Source organism: Thunnus maccoyii, chromosome 23 (genome assembly GCF_910596095.1).
Source record: "Thunnus maccoyii chromosome 23, fThuMac1.1, whole genome shotgun sequence".
NCBI classification, from domain to species: domain Eukaryota; kingdom Metazoa; phylum Chordata; class Actinopteri; order Scombriformes; family Scombridae; genus Thunnus; species Thunnus maccoyii.
This window is the reverse complement of record NC_056555.1, coordinates 22,314,090-22,337,863: the sequence shown is the minus strand read 5'-3', so window position 1 is coordinate 22,337,863 and position 23,774 is coordinate 22,314,090. Positions and strand designations below refer to the sequence as shown.

General features: G+C 40.0%; 1 protein-coding gene across 1 annotated transcript in view; it reads left to right on the top strand.

Moving 5' to 3' along the window:
- LOC121890471 (thyrotropin-releasing hormone-degrading ectoenzyme-like) overlaps nt 1-23,774 on the top strand; it is a 198,157-nt gene that overhangs the window by 102,622 nt on the left and 71,761 nt on the right. Inside the window, exon 6 of the mRNA XM_042402755.1 lies at nt 6,734-6,888. Coding sequence (XP_042258689.1) covers nt 6,734-6,888 — 155 coding nt within the window. The remainder of the gene's footprint in view (nt 1-6,733; nt 6,889-23,774) is intronic.

Below are 23,774 nucleotides of genomic sequence, written 5' to 3'. Positions count from 1 at the left end.
GCACTTTTTTATGTAGTAGTTTTCATTGTTACCTTGTTTTTTTCTGTGCTTGAGTTCAGATTGGAGAGATTTACAGTACAAAGCGTGTAATCCAGAGTTATATCATCTCAAACAGGAAGTCCAGTCAATGAGGTTTACTGGTACAAAACCACTTCATCTCTCTGTGTTGGGACAGAGTTCAGCTATGGCCTCATCATTTTTTATTGACTAACAAAGTCATAGAGATGTTTTTTTTTTTGCTCTCAGTTTTTATTTATCGACTTGTTTGTTGTTTTGTCAAAATGTAATATTCATAACTCAAAAACTTACAAGCAAAAAGACAAATTTTAAGGACAATTGGAAACATAAAAAAACACCTGTAAGCTTTATGAGGTTGTCTTGTAAAGCTTTCTTCTTCTTCTTCCCCCCCATCAGCATCTTTATATACAAAGATGTTTTTCTTTCAGTTTACTTGCTGTCTGACTGTTTTAATCATGTTCTTTGAGGGGGAAAAAAAAAATCAATGAAATGTATTAACTACCTACTGAAGACAAACTGTGTGGCGTAACCTCGCTCTCATCTCACATCCAGAAAACAGATACAATTATTTGGCAGTTTTTACACATTTATTTACACTGAAACCCGCAATTTGAGCATGAAAGTACACATCCAGGATTGTTGAGAAATAACATCTCCAACCTGCTTTTCTTCCTACTTGGAACAATTTATCACAGTAGGTCTTTACGTCTGCCTTCACTCCGCCAAAGAGAAATGCACGCTGGGTAAAAGTGGACACCCGGTGGTCCGAAGGAGTCGCATCATGACGTGTGTTCATACCTGATTAACTTCCAAACAGAGCTGACTGACGGCTGCTGCGGAGTTCTGCTTTTAAAAATCAAACATGTGCAGCTCAGTCTGACTGTTGAACCTCTTCTTAAACACTTTCACATAACTGACAGACTCGGCTCTCCGCTGTGAGGCTGATCTCCTGTTTGCATGTGTTCAAAACCACCAGAGACAAGGATCATTTATGGACATGAAGGTTCATTCTGGTTCATAAAACCTTTTAGGCTTTATCTTGTAATTCTTTATAAAAATTCACTGAAAGAAGGTGATTCAGGCTGCAAATAACAATTATTTTCATTATGCATTTGGTCCATAAAACATCAGGAAATCAGAGTTTCCCAAAGCCAAGATGACCTCTATATCAAACCCAAAAGATGTTCAGTTTACAATTATATAAACAGAAGAAAGCTCGATTAGCAAACTAGCATTTAGCATTTTTAGACAGGCGAGCAGCGTGGTTGTGGATGGCAGCTGGTTGGTTTGTCCATCACTGGGTTCAGACTGAAATATCTCAACAAGACTGCGAAATATCTTTCCCAGACAATGTATTCGTGATCCCCTGATTTTCCCTCTTGTGTCACCATCCAAAACAGAAGTAAGCTCGATTAGCAAACCGGCATTTAGCGTTTTTAGGGATGGCGATGTTGGTTGGGTGGTCCATCACTTGGCTCAGACTGAAATATCTCAACATCTACACAGTGGAAAATTTTTCCCAGATAATATATTCTGATGAGTTTGGTGATCCGCTGACTTTTCCTCTTGTGTCACCATGAAGTTCATATTTGAGATTTTGAGTGAAATATATTAAATATTGGATGGATTACCCTGAATTTGAAACATGCTTTGATGATCCTCTGACTTTGCCTTTAGCGCCGTCATCAGGTCAAAATGTCAGTGTGTTCGATATTTTTCTTGACTGCAGTAATTTGTGTTTTGTGCTAATTAGCGAATATGAACATGCTAAGCTAAGATGGTGAACATGGTTAAACATCCCAGTCACCAATAACCACAAGATGATCTGTTCATTCCAGTAACATTTGGAAAGTCTAGAGTAGTTGTTTATGCACTGTTAAGATGTTGGATATCTATGTTAAATATGGTCAAAGTTTCAAAACTGTAGAAATGCTGCCTGCAAGTCAAAAGTCAGGGCTCCAACCTGCTCTGACGCTTCCTTTGCGATGGTTTTTTCCACCTTACCGACAAGCTGACGTCAGCTCAAAACGAGAAAAAGTAGTTTCATGGTTTGTTAATGAAGTCTCCCGAGCAGCACCTTCCTGAAGCTGACCAATCAGAACACAGTGGGCTCATCAGGAGGCGGGGCCTTAAAGAGACAGGAACTAAAACAGCCTGTTTCAGACAGAGGCTGAACTGAGGGGCTGCATAAAGGACCAGTAGAAGATAAACAAGGAGTTTTTAACTGGAAATCATGCAAAGATATTCCAGTAGAGCCCCAGAATATAAACATAGAGCTGGAAATGTGCAGGATACGCCCCCTTTAACATTCTCTTATTGATTCATCGGCTAATGGCTGACACAGGCTATGTTAGATCCACTCTCTCCTCTGAATATATTTATTCAGGCTTCTCTGAACGTACCACTCCACAAGAGCAGTGTGCCAGCCAGTCTGTGATTACAGAGGAAGGATGGATGGAATCAAAAATGAGAGGAAAGGACACTCTGAGCAAGATACAAACTGATAGACTGCTGCGTGTGTGTGTGTGTGTGTGTGTGTGTGTGTGTGTGTTTTAGCTCACTATACGACCTGCCAGCATGAGCATCAACAATAACCCAACACAGATCATGTTGATGATTGACAGCTGTCAAACTGCAGTGATGTCATTCTGTGCTCGGATGCTTGACAGGTTCAGCTAAAGATCGGACTGACGTTCGTCCGTGTAGAAAACTAAATGTACAAACTGACCTTTACAGCACCGCCTGAAGCTTTATAGTGAGGAGAAACAAAAACTGGAGCGTACACCTTGTTTCATTAAGAAACTAGCTAACTACATTTACTCAAGTACTGTACTTCAGTATGATTTTGATGTACTTTACTTGAGTATTTCCATGTGATGTTACTTTATTCTTCCACTCCACTACATTTCAGAGTGAAATATTGTACTTTCTACTCCACTACATTTATTTGACAGCTTTAGTTACTTTTCAGATGAAGATTTGACACAATGGATAATATAACAAGCTTTTAAAATACAACACATTGTTAAAGATGAAACCAGTGGTTTCCAACCTTTTTGTCTTTTGACGTCTTACAAAAAGCAGTGTGTAGTCGGGGTCACATTTCACATGTCTATGAGTTGTTAACAGCTCCACTAAATAGTGATTTTTCCCTCTAAACTTCTCACATGCTTTCATTTCAATAAATGTTCAAATGATCCAATATTTCAGCAAAAATCAAAGATTAGAGAAAAAGTCCAAAAACTGAAAACAGATTTGTGTATCAGAACTTTGTTTTTTCTTCTTTCCTCTCCCATTAATCATCTCACGACCCCTCAGATTTATCTGCTGACCCTTTGGAGGGCCTCGACCCCTTGGTTGGGAACCACTGGACTAAACTAGCTAACTGTATATAAAGTAGTGTAAACTAGCTCCACCTCCAGCAGCTACAACAGTAACATGCTGCTCTAACACTGATGCTTCACTATTAATAATCTAATGATGTCATATATAATAATATATCAGTCAGAGGGACCAAACCACTACTTTTACTGCAATACTTTAACTACATCAAGCTCATAATACTTATGTACTTTTACTGCAACACTTTAACTACATCAAGCTCATAATACTTATGTACTTTTACTGCAATACTTTAACTACATCAAGCTCATAATACTTATGTACTTTTACTGCAATACTTTAACTACATCAAGCTCATAATACTTATGTACTTTTACTGCAATACTTTAACTACATCAAGCTCATAATACTTATGTACTTTTACTGCAATACTTTAACTACATCAAGCTCATAATACTTATGTACTTTTACTGCAATACTTTAACTACATCAAGCTCATAATACTTATGTACTTTTACTGCAATACTTTAACTACATCAAGCTCATAATACTTATGTACTTTTACTGCAACACTTTAACTACATCAAGCTCATAATACATGTACTTTTACTTTAGGAGGATTTTTCATGCAGGACTTGTAATGGAGTATTGTTATATTGATGTATTGATACTTTTACTGCAGTAAAGGATCTGAGTACTTCTTCCCTCACTGCTCATATCTTGAAACACAAATGTCTTGTACAGAACAAACAACATACTGATGATTTATAGTCATAGTCGTAGTAGAGAATGAAATGTAAAGTTTGTCTTGAGTTTGGGGAAAAAGGAAATGTCACAGTGTCATTACAACCAGAAAGGTTCGTCGTCTGGGGAGTACGAGTGTGTTCAGGACTTGTTGAGATATCTAACATTAAACCTTTATATATTCCTGGAGGTTTCTTCTCTTCTTTCTGCTTTAATTTGCCAGGAATATGTATATTCTTTTAACTCTACCTTTTCTTTCCTTCCTCTCCCTCTCGTCTCTTTTCTGTTCTAAAAATAAAATAGTGCAGCAAGAGTCTTTTTTTGACCGGTTTGTTCATTTTGGATCCTTGTGAAGATTTAGTCAGACTGTTCATATGATCCCATCACACTGATGAAGGTCACTTCATGTTTCAGAATTTAAATTTAAATGAGGACCTGAACTCTTTTTTTTTTTTTTTACTCATTTATAGGAATGAAACGCTTCTTCTTTCTCCAAAAAAAAAAAAAATCAAGTTTCTCTTATAGTGAAAAACCTCATTTTCACCTTTTTCACCTTCTCTCTTTCCTCTCCTCCTCCCCCCTTAATCAGGTTTTTTCACTGAAAGGAAACCTATTTCCTGCTCTTACTATTCTTCTTTTCCCTTTTCTCTTCAAACAGCTCAACCTTTGTACTGAATGGATGCACATGTCTTGCTTTCACTCTTTGTCCCACTTCTGGTTTGACTTCCATCCACTCTTGAGAAAAATCTGGGTTTTACTTTTCTACCATTTTGTGCTGGACAGTTAGCGCACAGCCGGTTTATTACAACTTTGTTATGAGACCGACATGTTTCGGACCCTGATGAATGTTGGTCTCATCATAAAGTTGTTCTTTATGTTACAGGAGTTGCTCCAGTTTTTACTCCTCCAGTGTCAGAAGCTTCCAAATCAAGTAAAACTAAGCAAAAACTAGAAAATCATACGTAATCTTCAACTAATCAATTATTTCTCTGTTTTGCGTCTTCAGGTTATGCTAGCCCATTGTTGCTAACTTTGGAGCTAACCCGCTTCACTTTTCCAGCATTTGGGGAAACAACAGACTTGACTTTTTAGCATTTATTAACTGACACACTGTAGTCTGTACTGTACATTTACTGCCAGACTGACAACTTACTACTAACCTTTTCCTCTCACATCCACCATCACTTCTCTGCCGCTCACTCTTTCCCACTCGCTATGCTAACGTACTACGCAATGCCGTATTCCTCAATGGCGTTACGCTACCAATAGTTTCCCAGGTAACGACACAGAGGAATCCGAATGAATGGATATTTGGGGTAATTTTTGGCATTAAAAATATTTTCTTGGCCTGGCGGGAGTTCTTGTTGTGATAATTATAGGAGAAACACTGATTCAGTAAACGTTGAGTGCAGTTACCCATAAATTCCACCGGGCGCGCCGTGGCGTGTTTCAGAAGCGTCTCAGAGGCGTCTCTCCGCTGCGCTAAAGATAGGCGCCTCGTCTATTTTTTACGGAGGCCGCGTCAAGCGGCACAGAGCAGATCGAGCTGGGCAGGAAGTCAGACACAGAAACAGCATTGAGCATCCGGTCAATTTTCAAAATAAAACACCCCGTGCAGACTCCTGGTCGTATATCAACAATAAACACAATTAAAACAGACGAATAAAGAAACCATTTAACTACGTAGGCTACTTAACCACAGCAGAAGCACAAACATCAAGGAAAATGACCAAATCAACGAAAGCTGAGCAAGTTAACAAAATTGGACAGTTTAGTAGCCCTGCTACTGCAGTAATTACGGTAGCCTTAAGGCACTCTGTCAGCTTTGACTAAGCTGCTGTAATTACTGTAGTAGGAGTGCAGGAAATAATGGATTAATCCTGGAAAGCTGTTGATGTAGCACTTTTCTCCTTATGAAAATTACACGGAGATTAATCGACCAATTAGTCGACCAGCAGTCTACAGCCCTAACAAAAACAGGATAAAGTTCAAACTTTAACCTTTAATCTGTTCCTGCAGGTCAAAGAAACCTCTGGAGGCGAGTTGTATAACGTTGCTGTTTTATTTCTTTACACGCAGCACAATTCAGCTCAGCTTTCAATCCTCAAGTTCACTCAGTATCACAAAGCTTTACGACAGCGGATGACTTTCACTTTGACTTGACTCATCGCCCGGCGAGGTAACTTTACTTTCTCAGGCGTTTGACTTTTAATTACTTCTCCTCCTCTCTAATAAATCATCTTTACTGAAGGTAAACTCTCTCTTCACCACCTCTCTCCTCCTCCTTCTCCTCTCTTACTCAAAAACTCCTTCTCCTCTCTCTCCTCGTTCGTCCTCGTTCTCCTCTACGTCTGTCTGCTTCTCTCTCTCATATACATATATGTAGAGTTATATCTGAAAACTCCATATATCCATGTTGTGAGGATAAAAAGCTTCTTTGGCAGGTTGTTAAAATGACTCATGAGTTTAATTTTAACCCAAAATGGGATCTGCTCTGATGCCGGCAGTCATTCTGTCACAGCGGCCGTCGCCTCTTATTCAAATGGTTGAATCTCACTGGATGAAATCGACTGTGTGTTTATTAATGGCAGCGTGTGTTGAAAGGCCGTAATGTGTTATTGTGTTTCAGACTTGTTGGCGGTGCCGAAACATCCCTACGCCGCCATGGAGAACTGGGGGCTGAGCGTCTTCGTGGAGCAGAAGATCCTATTGGACGCTGAGGTGTCGTCGTCGTCCTATCAGATGGAGCTGACCATGGTGGTCGTCCACGAGATCTGCCACCAGGTAGGAAGGTGTCTGACGACCACGACGATTACATTGACTCGGTTTCAGATCTTCAACCCTGAAAGTGTCGTTTTTTGAGCATGAAGGTTCTTTATTGACCTTAGAAATGGAAGTTTGACTGAAAATTCACAGCAGAAAGTCCACTTACACTCAATATTTACTCTTAAGTTTTCCAAAGACAGGAAATCTGTCAAATATGATGGAATTTGGAGCATCAAAAATGCACCAAATAGAAACAGACATGTTGCGCTAGATGAAGCTCAGAGCGTCTCCTAAATAATTAGAGATCATCTTTATTTCTCCAGTACATTTATGGGAAATCAGGTTTGAAAGAGATCTCACTCTGAACAGAAAATTTTTTTTTTTTTTTTTTTTCAAATTTAACTTTATTTAACAGGAAGTTTCTTGGGACAATTTATCTCTTTCTCTCAAATCACATACGTCTGTTAGTACACTGTGTACTCACTGGCGTAATGCACGAATTTTGACAGGGTAGTGTCGTCTCAAATCAAACACAACTGTTGTGCACTTACCGGAAATGACAGTTGCAAATTAGCATTAGCTAGCGTTAGCGTTAGCTAGCGTTAGCGTTAGCTAGAGTTAGCATTCGCGTTAACCCAAAAAACATACTGATGGCTTATATCTGACAACAGTATAGTGGTGCTTAGTGCTAAAAAACACATGTATAACTTACATTTGTATAATGTGGCGATGTGGCCGCCATTCCCAGTTTGAAAAGCGGTCCCTCCCCTTTCGCTACGTAGCCAAGATGGCGACCATTGAGGGCGAGAAGTGTCCATAGTTCCACACTCAACTTTTTGACCGTTTTGAGTGCACTGCATTTTCCATACTTCTCAGTGTGAACGCACTTATGCACTCAAAATGTTAAGTGTAAGTACAGAAGTATGTGATTTAAGACGCAGCACACAATATGTGTCATAAAAGTTACATAAAAACACGTTAACACATCCAACACAACAAAACAGGATCTGAGAAATATGAGAGAGATAAAAATGTGGGGCAAGCCGACTCCTGAACGACTGATGATGTCGCCATCCGCCATTAGCGGGACAAACATGTTTTCCGAGGGGCAAAGAATTTGAGGTGAATATTGGAAACATTTGTGTTGAAGATACAATGAAGACAAGATACAAACAGCGTGACGCTTGTTAGGAAGCAGCGAGGTCGGTGAAACCTGCTGAGATGAAGAGCAGGCTGCAGTTACGACGTTGAATCACACAGAATAGACCACAACAGCAGGACGGTTGAGTGTGTGTGTGTGTGTGTGTGTGTGTGTGTGTGTGTAAATATCTTGTTAAACCTCGGACACAGAAAAGAAATAAATCTGTTCATGTACAAAGTCGTCTCTCTACCAACAGCAGCAGATTGTTACCTTAGAGAAGAAGGAACTTTATTGTCCACACTTTGGTCTCAAAGATTTAAACCTCCTCCTTCCTCCTCCTCCTCCTCCTCCTCCTCCTCCTCACCTCCATCAGTGCTTGTTTGGAGCTTAGTTCATGCTCTGACAACTTGACGGCTCTAATTTATGGAGCCATGAGGATTTTGGGACTTGGAATGTGGAGCTACGGAGCTGGGAAGAGATGATAAATAAGTAAGTAAGTAAGTAAACTTGTGTATAATTTATACGGCACATTTCTAGATCAGTCGTCACAAAGTGCTTCACAATACAAAATTAATGAAAACAAAGCAAAATATAAAAAAAGGACGATATATATAAAAAAAAGAATGAATAAAGTAGAAATAGAAAAGGATAAAATTATCTCTTTATCTCCGGTTTAGTCAGCGTCCTGGATCAGGATCAGACAAGAAAGCAGGAAGCAACAACATCATGTGTTCGCTCGTTACTTCTGCCACGGTGGTGATGTTTTGGCTCATCTTTTTGTTAGTTAGATATTTTTAAAAAAACAAAAAAAAACACGTGTACCAAAGAACGACTGATTAGTTTTGATACAGAACCAGAAACTGTTCAGATTATTTTACATCCTGATCGTTTTCCAATTTTCTTATGAAATCCAGACCTTCACTGTGCTGCTGATTGTCTCTCAGCGTCTCTATTTTGATGCACATTAAAAACTTTGCAGCTTTATTATTAGATTAATTACTTTTAAAGATATTCGGCAGCCTCGGCAGAAGTAAACAATAACAGGTTTGATGGCGTCTGAATGTGAAGCTGTTCAGCTCTCAGGTCTGCACGTCCCTCATGTGCAGACATGTCAGAACAACAGTGTGCTGCTTTAAATAATGTTTATGAGATTAAAAAAAATGTCCCTTTAGAGACAATGATACACCTGCAGCAGCTCAGTTGGTAGTATTTTATCTGGCAGAGCTTCAACCTGCTGCTGTGAAATAATCGACGGTCTTTAAAGGGGACATATTCAGCCTTTTCTGATTTTCTGTTATTTTTATCCTGTTATGATGTCGGAGGTTAAACAGGGTCAAAGTTCCAAAATTTGAGGTGAACATATGTAGAAATGCTACCTGCAAGTCAAAAGTGAGGGCATCAACCTGCTCTGAACGCTCCGTTTGTTTTTTTCTACCTTGTTTTGTAGCCTTGGTTGCTAAGGCGGTTGCTAAGGTGTTTCCATGTGTTGTTCACGTTGTTCACTATCATATCTCAGATCAGATTTCAACTCGGAACATCTATGGATGTATTTGAGAAGTTGAAATCCTGCCGCTGTAGTTTGTTTACGTAGCCTCTGGAGCTGGAGGAAGCTTCCTGAAGCTGACCAATCAGAACAAAGTGGGCTCATCAGGAGGCGGGGCTTAAAGAGACAGGAGCTAAAACGGCCCGTTTCAGACAGAGGCTGAACTGAGGGGCTGAATAAAGGACCAGTAGAAGATAAATAAGGAGTTTTTAACTGTAAATCATGCAAAGATATTCCAGTAGAGCCCCAGAATATAAATAAAGAGCTGGAAATGAGCAGAATACGTCCTCTTTAACACTGAGCTGCATGTTACTTTGATTTTAAATAGAACAACAAGTTAATAGTAAACCCTGAAATGAGAGCCAGGCTGCAAAACAAAAAAATAAATAAAACGACTTTTCCTTTAACAGATGCAAATGATCCAGTTGTAAACCGACTGAACTTGGCAGAAGTCAAAACAGCTTCAATTGAAACACCAATGAGCTGAGCGTGTGTGTGTGTGTGTGTGTGTGTGTGTGTGTGTGTGTGTGTGTTACGAAGCTCCTCGGGCAACAACAACAGCAGAGAAGATGATCCTGTTTTTACAGTACGATATAAAATACGTGACAAGCAGACAAACATGATGAAGCAGAAGAAAATTTAAAGGTTTCAGTCAGTGAAGAGAGAAATGAGAAACAAGGAGGAAGAGAGAGAGAGAGAGAGAGAGATATAAAAGACGAAAAGGCGAGAAAACTGAGTGAAAGAGAGAAAGAACGAAGACGACATCCGTTGAAGAAGAATAAAGAGATACAAAGAGATGAACGAAGACAGAAAGAGAGCAGAACACTGTCTCATTCAGTCACTAATGTGGCTTTTTCTCTTTAAAAAAGTACATGTTTACTACCAGAGGATGTTATACTGCAAGATCAGATATTTAGACAGAAAAAAAAACATACATTCAACTCGCCAAATATATTAATTAACAAACTTTTCCTCATTATATTGACAGAAAATAACAATAAATACATTTCCTGCTAAATGTATTGCAGTTTAGTTGTATATAAATGTAATTGCTAGAGGCAGAGTTGCCTCTGGTGGGAATACTGGGGAGGGTTTCTACCAGATGTTGGAACCTGGCTGCAGGGATTTGTTCCCGTTCAGACACAAAAGCGTTAGCGAGGTCGATGCTTTCATGTGGAATAAACAGTAGCTTTATGTTATTTTATTTATGGTTTAGTTTGATATTTATTGTTGATTTCTGTCCTTCTGATTAGGAAGAGACTTTGTTTTTTTATGGCTGACATTTTGGCCTCCATCCGGTCTCATTATAACATGGAGGTAAATGACATTTCACTTCTAGTATTCTGCTTCCAAGGAACTACTTTCCACTAAAGAAATAGTCCCTCTGAAAACTGTTCACAATGAAGTCTGTGGAGCATCAAGAACAACTTCATTAACTTCATTAAATGAAGCTACAAGATGAATTAAGTGAGAAAATCCATTAGGTTCTTTGTAGTTTGTGCGTTATGGCCCTTTAACTGTCCAAAGCAGCTGAATCATCAGGTCATCATGGTTCTATATGGTTTCATTGATGATGAAAATGCAAAAGGTTGAGTGTAAATATTGCGGCGCCTTCGGCTGACAGAAGAATGCGTCCTTTTCATTTAATTTCCTTTAAGATTTGGCCTCCGAAGCCACATTTCTCTCTCTGCTGCTGCTGCTGCTGCTGCTGCTGAGTCTGGATGAACGTTACCTTCAGGCTACTGCTGGCGTGGAGCAAGAACAGAGACTGAATAACAATGTTAAGCTTCAGACTCTGATGCTCGACAGTATATTAAGTCATAAATATTATCGGACGTGTCATAAAAATGTTTTAATGGTATTTTTTTTTTTTTTTTTTTTTTTGTCTGAGTCTGACTCTCCTTCACTTTTTCAGAAAAGCACTCTTGTCTTTTTTTGTGTGTGTGCATCTTTCTCCATTTGCTTTGTTAGTTTTAGAGGGGAGAGTGTGAGAAGAAAGGGAAATGATAAAGTCATGTTTTGTCTGCAGCTTTGCACTCCCGTTTCATCCTGAAGCCATTTATCTCTCTCACACACACACACACACACATATACTGTATAGTAACACACACTCACAAAGGGAGAGAGAGAGAGAGAGAGAGAGAGAGAGACTGTTTGAAGCTTTCAATAATCAGCTAGTTCAGTTGTAAGGATTTTAACTGGAAAACAGAAACAGACTTTAATTTTTAAATCCTGTTTTAGAGGAATGTGTTCAGCTGTACGTGGACTGTGTAGGTATTCATCATGTTATGGGGACAATCTGTTCACACATGCACACTGTGGGAATTAGATTTTTAAGGTTGAAAACGTTCTTAATAAATGTTATTTATCAAAATTATGCTGTGATTAGTGTTACCAATCCAGAATGCATTAAATTTCAATTTAATCTCAGACTCATATATATTAATCTACAGCACAGGATTGATGAGTTATACAGTAACTGTTTATTGGATGTTTGAGGCTAATTACATGAATATGCACAGCCCTGTGTACAGTACAGATCTGGTTATATTTACATGTGGCAATTGTAAGAAGAAGAAGAAGAAGCAGAAGAAGAAGAAGAAGCAGAAGAAGAAGAAGCAGAGGAAGAAGATGAAGCAGAAGAAGAAGAAGAAGCAGAAGAAGAAGAAGCAAAAGAAGAAGAAGCAGAAGAAGAAGAAGCAGAAGCAGAAGAAGAAGATGAAGCAGAAGAAGAAGCAGAAGAAGAAGATGAAGCAGCAGAAGAAGAAGAAGAAGAAAACTTTGATGAGTATCAGTTTCATGGTAATCCATTCAATAATTATTGAGATATTTCAGTCTGTGGTTCACCAAAGTGTTGGACCAACACGTTGCTAGCACAGCTAAAACATCTGGTTTAAGATCTGAAATGACAACATTCAGATATTTATTGAGCAGGTATAAACTACCTCCCATCGAGGGACAAACACCACTTTCATTTAGGGTTTAAGTCAAAATTAAGAGCAGTATAAGTTCAGTGAAGGGGTTTTAGTTAAGTATTTAGTGGTAAGGTACGGTACCGTGGTTGTAGTGAATTCTCACATGCATAGTAATACATGTTTGTGTGTGTATATGTGTGTGTGTGTGTGTATTGCAGCCGTCTGTCAGATTAGCCAGTTCTGCTGCTGTCATGTTTTTTATGTTGACATCTATCAGACACAACGGGATGATCTGACGACTTAAAGAGTGAAGTTTTAAAGAATTATATCAAAATCTGATCCTTATGATGGTTTTATATTCCACAGCGAATCTGAAGGATTTTTTTTGTATTTCTACCCGCCGTGTTGACTCACAGTCTGGATCTATTATATATATATTTATATATATATTGGGATCAACATCAGACTGGTGATAAAAATTAAAGCGGTATCAATGTCGTGTTGGATATACGATGCTGTTGTTGACAGGTTAAGAGTTCAGAGCTGCTGTTGTTGTTGTTGTTGTTATTGTTGTTCTTAGGTGAACAGATGGAGATCATGTGGAGTGAAATGTGAGCAGACAGGCTGTTTACTTGTGTTCAGCTGAAGGAAACACAGATGAGAGTTGATCAGTTCAGACACACACATGAACACAGATGATGTTTTAAAAAAACAGTGAAGCCAGTTCTCATTGGATTTAAAGAGGAAGTCCGTCGATTCTACACATCAAAGTGTGTTTCCAGCTGTTGTGAGGTATTACTACATATGTTTAAAGCCTTTTGTGTCTCCGGAGAGAGTTGAGTGAAATCTGATGAATTGCCTCAAGTGATGTCTCATGAGTCCGTTGTGGCCGACATCAAAGCTGCAATAAGTCCCCACGTCTTATTAACAAAATGATCACCAGCACACTTATTAGAGGGCCTGAATTTAGAGATTTAGACCAATAATGAGTCATTGAAAATAATTATTGACTTAGTATTTTTAGAGAGAAGTTGAAGCTTTTTGGATGGGAGTCAGTCGGAGCGTCTAGCCGCTTGTGTAACCTGGTTCTCATCTCCATCTCCAGGCTGCATTAGCCACTACTAGCATTACTCACCCAAATCTGTACAGTTAAATGACATAAATCAAGTTGCATTGTGGGTAATGTAGGTGCCAGGTTTTGAAAAAGGAAGAAGAATGCGTGGACTGTCCATCGTTGGTCCATCAATGTTATAGGAGATGCTAATTAGTGGAGATCTCTTTTAAGATGCAGTTTCACTGATGGTCTCTAGATGTTTGCTCAAACAAAATACAAAGTTTAGTTGTGCTCATGCTACATTTTGGTCTCAGCTGCTAATTCTTCTTCATGTGTTTCTTGGTGGCTACTTAATTAATACACCAGTCAGATTTGTCTTGACCCTCCTCTGTTTCAACGTGCTCCAGATGTTTCAACCAACAAAAATGATCCTGCTGTCACAAAATAACATACAGTGTGATGTCATCAGATGCTTCACATGCTTTTTATATATAGTCTATGATGTAAACAGGTGACTTGATCAGGTGTCTTGGTCATATACAGGCAGCATATCCAGGTATGTCCTGGTTATACAGTATACAGGAGACGTGGCCTGAAAATGAATGTCCACATGATGTGTGCAGGTCACATACAGGTGTGTACCGGTAATGTGTGAAAAGTAATTACAGTAGCAGTACAAGTGACATGTCCAGGTGCGTCCAGGGGATACTTGCAGGTCTTCTGCGTGCGACAGGTGGTGTCATATGACCAGGTGTCAGGTGGTTCAGGGTATTTTTTTATTTACAGATGATGTCTTCAGTGAAGTTTGTAGGTTATTTACAGATAATGTGTGCAGGTCAGACAAAGGTCCATGTGCATCCCAAGCGGCAACCTCCAGGGCTGTAGAATGAAGCCAATGCTGAAGTGCCAAAAACTGCAGTTCCTTGAATGACCACTTGAGACTCCAAAAGCGAGTCAATCCCCATAGACCCCCATGTTAAAATGCCCAACTTTACAGCAGAAATAAACGTGTTTACAGCCTGGTACAAAAAAACGGTTTTGGTCTCTGTAGCTAATTTCTCCTTTCATGACAACTGTACGGGGGGTGAATTTTTTTTATAACTCACACTAAATTTTATTAAGCCGTAAAGTTATGCATAATGACGGACATGGCTGCTTTGAGTGACAGGTCCGCCAGCCGCTAGGTGGCTTGTTTCAGCCTCTTTGCCCATTTTTGATTGGCTGGGAGTTAGACAGAGTCACGCACTGCCAAGATGGCGACGGCCGGAGCGGCTCACTCTGAGCTTCAAAACCGCTCTTCAGAAATCAACGAGTGACGTCACGGTAACTACGTCCATATTTTTATACAGTCTATGGTGTGCCCAGGTGATGTCTGCAAATTATATGCAGGTGATGTGTCCAGGTGACCTCTAGGTAATATTTGCAGGTTATAAAGTGTTTGTGTGTCCAGGAGATACATCAAGGTGAGTTTTCAGGTGTGTCTACAGTTATGTGTACAGGTAATGTACAATTAACTGACTGTCATAAATAACAACATTTTGTACTGATCACAAGAAAATAAACAAAGCAAAGAATTTTAATGGTTGAAGTGATTCTGGCGAGCACACCCACACACACACACACACACACACACACACAGGCAGGACCGTGTTTGCCAGGAGATGCTCCGTTTATTCCTATCAGCTGTCTGTTAATTAAAACAGACAAAGAAAAAACACTGGGCCAAGATTCAGGAAAACAGATTTACTCCCTTCATCTGTTGATCTCTCTCTCTCTTCTCTCAGATTAATTCAACCATATGCAGAAGGAAACAGCGCAGCGTGTTTTCTGCTGGGCCAACAGCAGAGTCAGAGCTCTTAACATACACACACACACACACTTCCGTATTACAGCACTTGTGAGGACCCCCCCGCTCGGTGTACCGCCTTCACTTTACTTACATCCTAACTGTACTCAGGTTAAGACCACAGCTGCACACCAAAACCTCCGAGAGATTTCAGTCTGGAAAACATCGGCTGAATTAATTCTGATACTTGCCAACGAATTTAGATTAGATTTTGATGATGATGAGACTCACCGCCTCTCCTAATTTGAGGTCTTCATGGGTCCACTCAGCTCCCAGTAACCGAGACCTGCACGGGGCTGATTCCAAATTACATTCAGTCTAATTTTATCCAGTCATCGTGTGTTATTGTGGGTCTCTGATCTGTGTGTCAGTATGTCTGATACTCGAGTGGATTCAAGTGGTCTCTCTCTCTCTCTCTCTCTCTCTCCGCTCTGATCATCACAGGAGTAAAAATGTGTTTTCTGAGGCAAGATGGAGAGGGTGAACTGTGAAACATGGCTGAATTACCAACCATGCAAATCGTGCAACTGCCCCACGGGGGGGCCTAGACTCTCAGGGGTCCCATAAGCCCCCCAGTTTCACTGCATGTCAATTTGTTTTTTGGTAATCTGATTAATTGCAAATTAGCCAAACAAATAAGAATGAAACATTTACACCATGTAAATATCAACTGAGTCCAACATTAATCTTATGGAGGGGGGGCTGTGTCATCAACCATCAAGGATCCAACAATGTATTTTTGCACGTTAACAGATTTATCCGGAAATGCTGTTAAGTGCAGGAAAAACTTGACAGTTGCTTCACATTTCCACCTGCAGGATTGTTATTTTTTGCAGTGCTGTTTGGAGCTTTTTCCAGTCAACATTTTAGATCTGATTGTTTTATTCTCGGGTCTATTTCAGGTCCCTTTTAGGACCCATGGCTTTCTTTAACATTCAATTCATGCACATCGGATTTTGATTGGTTTTCTGAGACCTTTACTCCAAACTCCTGAACCTTATTAACAACAATTTGAATGATGTATTATAGATGTTAGTCATTGTCTGATTTTGGTAGAAGTCCTTAAATGTAACATTGAGGTTTTTCCATTTGTCCCTGAAGAGGTTCTTGTCGTACTTGAGACAGTTAGGACATCTTTAGATTGACGTTAGAGTGTCAGCACCAGGTGGGTCCAATCACATGAACGCTGTATTCAACTGTTTACCTCGCGATCGTCACTCGGAAATATATAACAGTCGCCATCGTGATAATTTAACGGAGTTGTAAATTCTCATCTGTGAGTATTATAAACTGCTATAAATGCGTTAATCAGTAGCTCCACAGCTGTTTCCAGTCTGGATGCAGCCTGACAGCGGTTCTTGAAAGGGTTCCAATGGTATTTCAGAGAATCCGTAAACAGGTTCCAAAAGTTCTCGAAGCAGGTCCAAGTCTTTAAAGAGTTTTAAGAAGTTCTTGTGGACGTCGCACAGATCTTTCAGGAGTCTGTGAGGACGTTCAAAGAGCTTTTGAGAGGATTATAGAGATGTAGAGAGAAAATCATTAATCTAATAAGCTGCTTCGGTTCTCCAAACTGGCGAGTAGTCAATGACCTCTTTAACCTCTTTGGGTGATTCTCTGAGATCACTTTGTTCTTCTTGGTGCTGTTTGACCAGAATCACTGAGAATCTTTGAAGGAGTTTGATGTTTCCATAAAAGCTACCATATTTTTTTGCAGTTACACAGTCAGAATCAAAAGATGACTGACAACCCAGCAGGCGGTGCGTTCATCCAGTCAAGTGTAGGCGGAGTTCATGCTGACGTCTAAGAGGAGGACAGAAGCATCAATCATCTATTTCACAGCCTCCTGACTATAACATCTGTCTCAAACCCTCAATGTCTTTCCTTTTCTTGCCAAGTCAGTGCATTTTACAGCACAGAACGTCTTCTGTTGCTGATAGTGTAACAAACTTAGTGTCCTTCTGAAGTAAAAGCTGGTGGTTTCAGCTGTTACAGGCTACAGCTCCTCCTACTGGCCGGAGTAGTAACACAAAGTTTGCATTTAAAGACCAAATTGAAACAAAATCTGAGTAGAAACAAAGCTTAAATATGTATCGCTGGTAGATGGATCAGTCATGCAGCTCTGAGAGGAAAGGTCACCACCTCGTATGATTTTTCCCGCAGCTTTAAACTCTTAAGTTGTTTGACCTTCATGTTCTGTTCACTACAAACTACAAACATCGTCCCCGTGTTCAGCAGTGACAGCCTTCACGCTACGAGCTTCCTGTCTGAGCTCATCTTAATAAACCTGCTACTTTGATAAATGAGCAGACTCAAAACTCTTTTTGTCCACTTTACTGTGAAGCATTTCATGTTTCTTCAACGACTTGTTAATAGGATTCAGACTCCATTGTGGGTTTTTACTGCAAAGAGGTAGAAGTAGTAGCAGTAGTTAGGGATGCACGATATATGGCTGCTTCTTCCCACTTTAACCTGAATAACAAACCGGGGCTCGGTGCTCCGGTTGGATCCACATGGAGAACCTGGGCTAACGTTAGCTGAGAGGCTAGCGGAGCGTTAGCAGCAGCATTACTGGAGGGAAGCACAGCCAGCTAGCCTCCGCTAGAGGAAGCAGCAGGTCTGACGGGCAGCTGAGTGAAGTGAAGCACCGGGACCGTCAGTGTGACACAGTCCGTTGAGGGAAGAACAGTTTTGCGGCTGAGGAGATGGCGACAAATCAGCCTCTCATAATCGGCAGAAAGTGTTCATTTTGGTCGATATCGATGACATGCCGATAATTTCGTGCATCCCTAGTAATAGTAGTAGTAATAGTGGTAATACTAGTAGTCAAAAACATGTTTTCTTCTTGTTCCTTCAGTTGGACGTTGTTCTCGTCTCTCTGCTGAATGATGTTTGTGCAGAGTTTGTTTTTACGTTCATCTGCTGAAGGAGGAAAATCTTTCTGAGCTCAACTTGAATCTCACTTTAACACGTGTACTAACGAGCAGGATTTGTGACATCACAGCTAGTTTGGAGTTAATTGCGGTCCAGTATGCAACTTACACATGTGTGATGTGTGAATGTAATGTGTAAGTGGGCACAAACACAGATTTTATCAGTGAAGTAGGAGACATCTTGTGTTCAGCAGTTAAAGTTTTGAAATGAATAATATTTGCATATTCATTGATTCTGGATTTTTTTTTTTTTTAATGAGGGAGAAGTAGCAAAGTCATTTTAAGGATTTTAACAAAGTAACTTTGTGGAAAAAGTTATATCAGACACAAATTAATAGTCAAAACAAAAATACCATAATGTAAGATGATGTTTCTGTTCTTCTTTGTCTGGAAATTACATCTGAAAACATCTTGTATTCAAGGACTAAATGTTCCCAAGAGCAAAGAAACCGGAGATAAATGAGTCCTGCAGTCATCTCGTGTTCTCAAGCATGAGCAGCTTTGTTTCCTTCTGATTAGTTAAACGTGTCAATTGTCAAGCAGCCAAGAATTACTGCTGTCACAGAGGACGAGGAGCTCATACAGACAGTCTGAAACATGCGAACCGCCGAAGAAAATATCATCGACCTCTTCCGACAGACTGACAGGAGAGAGCGTGAGTGTGTGTGTGTTAGAAATGATACATAACTGTGGGATTTACCTTCTGCTTTAAAAGGAAATATTTCACTTTTATAAGAAAAAAAAAAAGGCTTGAAGGATCATGGATTGTGCAGAAAGAGAAGATACCGACTCATGTTCATGGGTTGAAACCTGAAATCGACCTACCTGGTTATACACAGGTCTATTTTAAAACTTTACACTTGATCCTCCCGAGAACAGAAGTACAAGAACACACACACACACACACTGTATAGATACACAACAGTGTGTGTGTGTGTGGGTGTGTGTGAGCATGTGGTCCAGCTATTCTTCATGTTGTAGGGACTCGCCTCCCTTATAGAGACCAGAAGCAAATCCTCTTCATGTAAATCATTAACTTTATGGTGAAGACTTGGTTTAAAGTTAAGGTTAGTTTAGGGTTATGTTAAGGTTAGGATGAATGTAATGTCCTCTGAAGTGATGGAAACACGACTGTGTGTGTGTGTGTGTCAGGTTGTATATTTCTCTCTGCAGTGTTTTGGTTGAAAGTGGATAATTTATTACTGCAGACCCTGTTTGCATAGAGTTCATTAGAATACAAGGAGCCATAAATCATCTCATTGTTCTCTCTCTTTCTTTCTCCCTCGAAGGTTTTATTCTATAATTGATTCACAGTGTCGTTCAGTTTTTCCTCTTTTCTCCATCAGCTCAGAGAATCATTTCTTCCATCTACATTCGTTTTCCAGTCAGCTTTGACCCTTGACCTCCTGACTGTCAGTTGTCATGTTGTTGATCTGGAAAAGTCTAAAAAGGTTTTTAAATCTTGGAACTTATTGTTTGTCTTAAACCAGCGTTAAAGGACAAATTCTATTCAATGAAATGCTTTTTTTATGTCAAAAATAGTTCCTGCAGCAGAACAGAACATGAGACAACCAGAGCTGTTACACACCTTCATACTGTGTAAAAATGTATTATTTACTGATCTGCCACCTTTATGTTCAATGTTTAAGTTTAGGCAACTAAAACTACTTTGTTAAGTTTAGGAAAAGGTTGTGTTCATGGAGGAAACAGCTATAATAATAAGTGTCATACGCCAAAACAACATGCACAGTTAAAGGAAGCAGGAAGCCAAAGCCGTCACACATAACAACTTAATGCTCATCACATCCAAAACCCAAGAACTCATCATTCATTTCATCGAAATCTCCCGCACATATCTCAGGTGAACCCATAACCATCACAGACACCTTTAAATCTCTTGATCCACATAGAATGGATTGAAGGTGAGTGGAGTGTCCTGAAGGTGAGTGGAGCAGGTGGACCCAAACGCAGATGACAGCAGGCAGGCAGGCAGCATCAGATGCAGAAATATTTAATGAAATAATTCAAAAAGTCACAGGAGACACTGACCACATCCACAGGAACAAACGCAGACGACTCGACAAGGACTGAACTCAAAACTGGACTATAAATACACACTAAACTAATCAGGGAACAGGAAACAGGTGACACAAGAGCAGGCTGATTGGCTGATGGAAACACAGGGAGCAGGACTAACGAGACCGATACAGAACAACATAATAGCCGAAGCTAAACAAAGGCAGTCCTCTAATCTAAACCCAGCACCCAAATCATGACAAACAAACCATCACCAGAAGGACTTGACACAGGAAACACCAAAAAACACCAAAACAGTCCAAAAAACACAAGCACAATACAGCATTTGCACCTGCAATCTTCCTCGTTTTAAGGTCCTTTTCACAAGAGATTTTGCACTAATATGCCAGAAAACAAACACACCCGTAGAGTTTTGCAGCTGAGTGCAATTTGCTCTTGTTTTGCATCTGATTGACTGAGCAGAGCCGTTTCTAGTGTTTCAACATATTTCAGCACACAGATCGGTCCATAATGAAAACTTGCAGAGAGAGCACAAAAGCCTCAAAATTGCACATCTTTAATTAGCAGACGTGCAAACACACACACACACACAGAGCTCTCCACAATCACAAACCAACTATCATGTATTTTGCTTCTTTTTCTTCTCTAGATCTATAACATCGTTTACTGACACGTCAAATATCAAAATACAGCTATTAATGTGACTCCGGCAATGTCTGAATCTTACAGTAATGTTCAGGTGTCACTGAATGCATCAGAAACGTCAGTACTGATGTTCAGTTTGTTGTCACCAAACTGAGAAGCAGCAGCACAGCAGCGGTAACTTCATTAACACCGGATCGCTCAGGATGTGACGGTAATTACTGTTCTGTGTTTTGTTGCACGTCTGCAGGTTTACGGGGTGGAATTGTTTGTAATAAAGCAGCTTCTTACTGTACGGATGAATCCTGAGCTCCGTCAGCACTGTTATTTCTTATTTTTTAAATCCGAGATAAGCCCACAACACCACTTGATCCTCCCACCTCCCTCCTCCCCCCCCTCCAATGTCTGACTGTATATTTTGCTCATAATATCATTCAATATCAATTCAATGTCATTCAAGCCTCATAAATTTGAAGATTTGAAGAGAGACAGAGAGAGGAGTGAGGTAACACCAGCTCTCTGAAGACGCTAATAACTCCACCCTAACTGCGTTTGGCAATTAACGCCGGTATTTGTGAATTAGACTGTTTTTGCATAGAAAGGTGCCAATTTTGCATCGAATGCATGAACATTACCTCATTTACATACGTGATAATGGAACAGGTGCACCGTGACAGTGTTTGCTCGGCAGCGCTGTGTGCTGTTTGCGGTGCATTTCACCCTTTACACGCTATCTTTTCGTCTCGTTTTCACAGGTTTCCGTGGCAGCAGAAGCAGCACGATCCTTTTGTGGATTTGGCACATATTGTATAACACGACACAAATCAAATGACATATTAGCTCAGACCAGATAAACCCAGCAGAGACGGTTCATCCTGAGACACTGAATCCTCCCACATCATCTGACATCAGTCTAGACATATACACTATATAACAAAACTGAGTCAGTGTCACTAAAATGTTAAGCAGTTACAAATCTCTTCCATTTAGTAGAATGAAGCCAATTTACTTGAAAAACAGAACGTTTGACTCATTAAACTATAACGAAATTTCCATGTTTAAGAACAAACTGCAGCTAGAATCAGCACACCCTCCATTAGTGAGACTCCATGCTTTTATTTTTTTAACATTTGGTATGCCCGCCTTTGTTTTTGATGACAGATCTGATCCTCCTGGGCAGGATGATACCCGGCTACAACAAATCTGTAGAGAGACGTTCTGTCATTCTTCACACATGATTGTTGCTCAGCTGCTCTTCGCCGGAGGGATTTTGTCGCTTTGTCTTCCTCTTTAAAACACTCTCAAGGTGTTCTGTTGGATTCAGCTCAGGAGGACACACTTGGACAGTCTTCTTCTTTTAAAAACTCTTGTTTGGGATCATCGTCAGGTTGCTTCTTGAGATTTGGGAGTCATCTTTACATTTGGGTACGTCTATAAATGCAGTCATGCAGCCCCACATCTGCACACTCCCACCTCCATGTTTAGCAGTCGGCGCCGTGCAGTCACTGTGGTATTCCTGTCCAGGTCCACGCCAAACATGCTGGACCTCATCTGATCCAAACTAATTTACTGACCAAAGAACGTGTCGCCAATGTTAACAAGGCTTCTCTGCAAGTTCTTTTGCAGTTTTGTGAGCGATGGTTTTCTTCTTGGACGTCGTCCGTAGAGGTCGACTTCATGAGACGTCCTTCACGCTGTCTGAGCAGTCACTGAACTTCCACAGATAATCCTCGTGCAGAGTCTGAAGTGATTGCTTGTTTGTTTTTCCATGCAAGGCTGCATAAATAGTGAATCATCATTTTTCGCCTTCTGTTATTGGTAGTATGTTTCCTCCTGTACCTCCTAACCGCTGCTACAGCCGTGTTTTGGCTTCTGTTCAGTATCCTACTGATGATTTTATACCTTCTCCCATCTTTATGAAGTCTCACAGTCTGGTTTCTTACTTGTTCAGGTGCTTCCTCACCATGTGGAGCCACGTTGCACGAGACACAACCCAGGCCAAAAGTGAGAAAGCTGTGTTGTTCACAGGTTCTTTTATAACCTTGTTGAGGCAGTTAGTCTTAACTGGAAGTCACAGGTGTAATCATTTTTGTTTCAGTGGTCACACGTTTGTTGCATTGAAGTTGTACTTTGAGGCCTGTAATTTCAATTTAGTCCATCTAAGCTGTTTGGTTTTAATTACAAATAAGATCAAATACTCAACACTTCACCCTAAAAATATTACAATTACTGTCATTATTATTAAAGCAAAGTGAACAATGATACCAATAGAAAGGTTGAGACGTTTTGAATGGTGGTCAGTTGGAGCATCGGTGACACTTAAACGTATTTCAGCTTCAAGTTGTGGTAGTTGCTGCTTGGTTTAACTGAAGTGTGTGTGTGTGTGTGTGTGTGTGTGTGTGTGTGTGTGTGTGTGTTTTCTCTACTACGTATACTTTAACCTTCAATCTCCAGGAATAGAAACATCCTTAAAATTGTTTGGTCATGTTTGACGTCATTTACAACGTAATAGACACATAATACAATATCATTGAAACACAACTGAAGTTATATTTGTGAATCTGAAGAAAATTACTTTGGAAAATATTTATTAATCTTCAGATGTTGGACACAAACGTCTACTCACAGTCTCCTCTGCTGTTTCAGTACTGAAGGACAGGAAGGTTTAATCAATAATGATGTGTGAGAGGAATACAGTTATATTTAGCGCTCTGTGTGTGTGTGTGTGTGTGTGTGTGTGTGTGAGATCACCTACTGTGTTAGTGGCTGCAGGAGTGTGTTCAGCCTCACTAATAA